The sequence below is a fragment of the Leptinotarsa decemlineata genome, unplaced genomic scaffold (assembly GCF_025532065.1).
Source record: "Leptinotarsa decemlineata unplaced genomic scaffold, Ldec_3_MD MMD2_tig00026282_RagTag_RagTag, whole genome shotgun sequence".
In the NCBI taxonomy this organism is placed as follows: Eukaryota; Metazoa; Arthropoda; class Insecta; order Coleoptera; family Chrysomelidae; genus Leptinotarsa; species Leptinotarsa decemlineata.
The window spans coordinates 20323317-20329302 of NW_027412668.1; the positions used below are offsets into that span (position 1 = coordinate 20323317).

General features: G+C 36.4%; 2 protein-coding genes across 2 annotated transcripts; one reads left to right on the plus strand and one right to left on the minus strand.

The window, feature by feature from the left end:
- Nucleotides 1-3065: 3065 nt before the first annotated feature.
- On the plus strand, nucleotides 3066-5369 carry LOC111510552 (uncharacterized). The gene is made up of 3 exons (XM_074180013.1): nucleotides 3066-3506; nucleotides 3565-3668; nucleotides 4628-5369. Exons 1-3 carry the CDS (start codon nucleotides 3269-3271, stop codon nucleotides 5240-5242), a joined length of 957 nt encoding a protein of 318 aa, XP_074036114.1. The 5' UTR covers nucleotides 3066-3268; the 3' UTR covers nucleotides 5243-5369.
- Nucleotides 3653-5986, minus strand: LOC141484729 (uncharacterized). The gene is made up of 2 exons (XM_074180012.1): nucleotides 5364-5986; nucleotides 3653-4557 (listed from the first exon to the last, which is right to left on the minus strand). The coding sequence occupies exons 1-2, from the start codon at nucleotides 5805-5807 to the stop codon at nucleotides 3736-3738; spliced, it is 1266 nt and encodes a 421-aa protein (XP_074036113.1). The 5' UTR covers nucleotides 5808-5986; the 3' UTR covers nucleotides 3653-3735.

Here is a 5986-nt window from a genome sequence, read left to right on the forward strand (position 1 = left end):
AAGTTTTCCTTCTTTATATTCATGGAGTTACTGACAAAGTGAGCCGCTCCCACCAGCGCTTCACCCATCCACTCTTCCAGACTAAAAACTGTGGACTCACAGTCGACGTTTAGACGAGATCTGGAGAGTAGGCAGATTGAGACCAAGGCATCGAGTCACAAAACCCTTTTATCGTGTCACTATCTGGATAATGCTCAGAAAATGGTGTGCTTGCTATCCATCACAATACGTATAGTCTTGTTGGCTTGGCAAAATTATAAATTTAATTCAAAGAGATTCCCCCAAGTTGACTTTAATTTTTGGTGAAGGTTTCGGTGTTTTATAAACTTCGCGGTCATACTCCCAAAATCATTCATCTCAGTTAATAAAATTTCTGTTTGCCCCACATTTAAATCTGATATCGTTCATTCTCTTCTGAATTATTAATTATTGTTTGCCGGGTATGTAACATTTTTAACAATTGGATGGTAACATTAACAAAAATGTATTTCAAAGAAAATAGTGCCTCATTAATTGAAGTTATGTGTTTGCTAACACCTGAAACTATCTATAAATCGACCTTTTCATGCATTCCCTGTGGGGTTATTTAGTGATTATTTCGAACAGTACAATTTACGATTCTTGAAGTACTGAGCTGCTCCGTTCTCGTTGAGTATGCATAGAGTTGGGACTCGATTTCCGTGGAATATATTTACTTTTCTGGTGTCAGAATATTCGAACGGTTTTTTTCTAACAAGCCTTCCATCGGTCAATCGTTCCAAGATAAAATCAGGAGGCTTTCTACCCTCGGAACGGATTTTATTTTTTCCATAAATATCTTCCATTTACTTTCTTTACTTTATATTTTATGTGGGGTTTCGCATATCGAAAATGCAGTATTCAGATCGTGAAAGAATCGTAAATTGTTTTTATGGACTGTAGACGGATAAAGTGGATCTAGTTTATCAGAAACGAACGTATTTCACTCCTATAATCTCAAAAAGCCGAAAAAGATCATGAACAAACATTGTAGAAATAAAGCAGAAATATTTTGTGTTGTTGAACATTATTTTTACTCTCAATTTATTTTTTACTTTTCAGATATCGCTGGGCATGTAACTTGGTCTTTTCATTTAATTCAATGCGTTATTGATGCATGGTCGGTCCAAACACAATTTGTTCGAAAACTATTGAACTAACCATCAAAATTACCCAAATTATAACTCTTTAAAACTAGTATGACGTCTTATCAAAGATTATTCCACACTACACATTCATCACTGAACTAAATTGTTTTGATGAAGTTCATACAACCATTCAAATTTATTTTTGAGTCCACAAACAGAATTCTAACCTTCTCTCTTAATCTACCAGTTCCAGAGTATGTAAAATTTTTGGCTCGAATGGTTTGATTTTATTTTTTACAAGGCAACTTCTGATATTTTCTCTAGAGATATTTAAGTTCAAACTAGCCGTTCGCAAGCTTGAATGAGGATTATTACGAAAATATTGCGATATTCGCATTTCTATTCTCACGATATGGATTGTTTCTGTTTCTTGAGCATATGCCTCGATATACACTCTATTTCGTTAAAAAAAGAATTCATACGGTTCACCGAACTGCTGCTCACTGGAAGTTTATAAGGTAGTCTGTTACGAAATTCTCTGGCAGCTTCTCTTGCCGGAAGAGCATCATCTCTGACAAGAAGCACAAGTTCAATTTTATCTCGCACTTTTAGTTTTCCAACGATGAATCATTAATTCCTACCGCTTTACAAACGTTGAAATTTTCGTATACCACTATTTGAGAGGGTGACCAGTCCAATAGTGATTTTGAATTTTTCCTGACGAAATCGATAATACGATTTCTTGTATTTTTACCTTTAAAAATATTCACAGCAGGCTTTGGTTTCTGTAGCAAAAATGATGTTTGGTCCCAAAGTATAATTTTTTGTGGTCTACAATTGAAAATAAAGTTCTCCGAAATCGGAAAAAAATGCAAATTTCAGGGAGGTGTTCCGCTTTCAAGTGGGTCACACTATATACATAAAGTTTGTCAAAGCTTTCGAAAACTTAATGAATTGTTTTCATCATCAGGGATGCTACAAAATGATAGGTGTAAGTAATATCAAGATATAAATAGATGGTTTGACTTACAACTTTGTTGTAACGATGGTTATGTAAAATATTGGGCACATAGTGTTGGACGAACATTGGTACAGTATATTTATATAAAATTGGAAATGGATGTCTAAATTTTGACAAAATAATAAGCGTAATCGTGTAACAAGAACTATGTTGGTCAAACTTCAAGAGCTTCAAGCTCCAGAATAACCTCTTGCAAAATAATTGTACACACCATCCGAAAAGATGCGCGCTATTCGAACATGTTTAACCACAATATGAATGTTGATGCCACTAAGGTCTCAGCTAGTGAACCACATTCAATAAAGAGGTCATTTTTCGAAATGGGCTTCATTGCTGAAAATACAAATTGTATTATTAGAAAAACAGATATTGATCATCTCAGTGAAATATATTTCTACCTATTGACGTTGGACAATAATCTATATAACAATTTCTCAATGAATCTATACAATTTTGATTTTGAATCAGAATAATAATGCACTCAATAAGATTAATTTAAATGCTATTATCTTAATTCAGTGAAAATTCTACCCACGGGTGGAAAAGTCTCAATAAATTCTTTAATTTTTCATGAATCCTAATTATCAGATCATGAAGACTACCAGTTATATGTCCATATGTAAGCCGTCAGTTCTCATACATTCCAAACCTCTCAGGCAATTACGAACACACATATTGAAGTTGGTAACAACTATTGTCATTATTGCCACTGATATATTATGTCATGTCAATTGTCTGTCAGGCCCAACCAATAGAGACGACTTGTGAATTTCAACGTGTGGATAAGATCCTCTTTTGATGATTTTGAACTGTAACGTATTTTATCAAAATTCAGACATCCTTTACTAATTTTATGTAAATGTATTTTACCAACAACATCGTTTGAAACATTCTGAACAAATCTGTAAGTCAAACCATCCATTTTTATCTTAAGGTGCGTACTGACTTGAGCAAATTTGCGAACACGAACGCTGTGCGCGCAAATTTGCTCAAGTCAGTACCACTCAAAAATGTTGTGTGCGTAAGCGCGTTCCCGCACGAATACTATCCGTCGCTTGTCGGTACATCAAAGGAAACTCGTGCTCAGTGTGGACGGTGTTTTGGTCATGAAAGCTTGTTCGCGCATAGTCTTTTATAAAATATGGAGTGGGACAATGAAAAGGCGCTCCAATTAATAGATGAATATGAGAAATATCCGATTTTATGGAATGCCAAACATCCGGAGCACTTCTCAAGGAACAAAAAATCAGATGCATGGGAACATATTGCGTATAACTTAAAAGTGGAAGAACATGAAGCGAAACAGAAAATGAATAGTCTTCTAGGGTCATTTCGGAGGGAAAAAGCAAAAGGAAAAAAAAGTTTTGGGACAGGCATAGGTTAGTAAATATCCTGATTTTGAAGGTACTTTATAAAAATAAATGCATTGTTTCGAAGGTCAGAAAGATGTGTATATATCGAAATGGTATGCATTCAAAAGAATGCATTACTTACTTGATAAAGATGAACCAAGAGAAACAATTGATACAGAGACAGAATGCGTAAGTATTTTATTAGTTATATATGATTCTTTTACAGGGTGAGTCACTACTGTGTCCTAACTTGAATTTATGCATACTGGTCTTGCCAACAAATACGACCATTGCTAGTAAAGTATGCAGCAAATTCTTTTCGAGTGTCCTGTGCTTCTTTAGGTGATTTTCGGGGCAAAGTTCTAATAGGGATCAGCGATGACATTTTTTCATTTAGTGTTTCTCTCCAATTGCCTGGTACAAATTGGCCATCTATGTCAGCATCGAAGGTTCCCGTGAGATTATACAACGTCCGAGACTGTTTGTTTCTTCTTAAAAAGTTGTGAAGCAAAACAATAGTCATTACGACAAGTTCTGCCTTTTCGGGCTCTAAAAGCATAGGCTTTCGTAATATTCGAAATACGGCAGAAGAGATTCCAAAGACATTTTCTACAATTCTTCTCGCTCGGCTAAGACGATAATTGAATATTCTTTCAATCGATCCTTTCTGATGGGTTCCTGAGAATGGCTTCATAATATGCTTACACAACGGAAATGCCTCATCTCCGAGAAATACATATTCCACCACCTGATTCCTTCCTGGTAGACTTCTTGCTGTAGGAATATTTAAGTCATTGCTCTGTAATCTTTTATGTAGTGTACTGTGTTTAAACACGCCTCCATCAGAAATTCGGCCCTGACAGCCTGTATCAGCAAATATAAAATTGTAATTTGCATCAACTAATGCGAACAACACAATGCTAAAGTGTGATTTATAGTTATAGTATTCGCTGCCGCTGTTTATTGGCGCTTGAAGCGCTATATGCTTTCCATCCATGGCTCCCAAGCAATTTGGAAAGTTCCACAACTCTTCATATTGTTCTGCAACTAACAACCATTCTTCAGGAGATGACGGCATCTGCAAAAGTCATATAGTTTTAGATTCAACATTGAAATGAATAACTTTTCACAATTTTTAACTTTTTCAGGCTATTATTGATGAGGTACAGAATCCTGAGGAAGCAGATCGCGGACCGCTGGATACTTCTCCCCAAAATTCTGATTTAGGAAGCAAAACACCTCAAATTGACTTGCAACCCCAAGATGAACAGGATGTGAATGAAATGCCTCCAAAACCGAAAAAGAGGAAAGCAAAAAGTAACAATGAAGATCCAAGATTGGAGGAAGCTTTTCAAATTTTGACAAAAATGGCCGCACCTCAAGCAGTCGTAACAGAAGATGAATTAGCAGTATATGGAAAATACATAGCACATAAACTGAGAGGTTACAGTAGAAGGACTCGAGTCGAAGTTGAACATGCTTTTAGTCGAATTCTTCATGAGGCTGATATCGGCAAATACGAGTGGGTTGCTCCACCAGTCCCGTTTGTTCCTCATACTATGTCACAACAACTTACAACACCTCTTCCGACAATGTGGTCGCCTAATTATACACCTCATTGTACCCCATCACGTTCTCCCTGTACAACTCCTTACTCAACTTATTCTTCTTCACAATCCCACTGCTCCACCCAAGGCTCAACCCCCAACCCCACCTTAACCGAACTGGTGAATATTGATTTGACTTATTCAGATTCACTTTGACTTGACGTATTCAACATTGTACGCCATAATTTCATTTTGGTTTATACACATTTTATGCTGTATCATTCTTAGTTTAGTTTAAATAAAACCTTCAAGTATGTGTAATAAATTATCTAATTACCTTTACATACTTCTTCAGAACTTCAATAAGGGCCCGGCATGTTTCAGGAACAATGGAAGATATAAGCTGTTTGGAAACTTTGAAAAGATACTGCATACTTGTATATGAATCCCCCGTCGCTAAAAAGCGCAGAGTTATAGCAAGTCGCTCTTTTACGGGAACCGCCATTCTCATTCTCGTATTCAGTTTCGTAATTTTAGGTCCGATCATATTAATCAGTAGCTCAAAATCTTGTGATGACATACGGACAAAATTTTGAAACTGCCCGCTGATTTCTTGGAATTTCAAATCCTCTAGCAATGTTGATCCACTATATATCTCTCTGCTTTTATACAGCTGCTTAACCCACCATCGCTCATCCCGTTTGTTCTTCTTCCGTATACAAGAATGCATCACTATGTAGGCTGCACTCGCTATTATTATACTTTGTTTGCTGTTGGACATTTTGGCAACGCTATGAAAACGCAGCGATCGGAAATTAAATAATAAGCGGCTACTAGACGGAACAGAAATTTTTGCACACAACTTACGCGCACGTTTTCGCAGTCAAAATAATTCGTGCACGCGTGTGTGCGCACACGATATTCGTGCGCGCAAATTTGCTCAAGTCAGTACGCACCTTT

Excerpts from the sequence above, each read along its gene's own strand:
- LOC111510552 (XM_074180013.1), top strand. The coding sequence starts at position 3,269 with ATGGAGTGGGACAATGAAAAGGCGCTCCAATTAATAGATGAATATGAG. Across the intron at positions 3,507-3,564 it reads AAGTTTTGGGACAGGCATAG|GTCAGAAAGATGTGTATATA; the intron begins GTTAGTAAATAT and ends ATTGTTTCGAAG. Across the intron at positions 3,669-4,627 it reads TTGATACAGAGACAGAATGC|GCTATTATTGATGAGGTACA; the intron begins GTAAGTATTTTA and ends TAACTTTTTCAG.
- LOC141484729 (XM_074180012.1), bottom strand. The coding sequence starts at position 5,807 with ATGTCCAACAGCAAACAAAGTATAATAATAGCGAGTGCAGCCTACATA. Across the intron at positions 4,558-5,363 it reads TTCTGAAGAAGTATGTAAAG|ATGCCGTCATCTCCTGAAGA; the intron begins GTAATTAGATAA and ends TGACTTTTGCAG.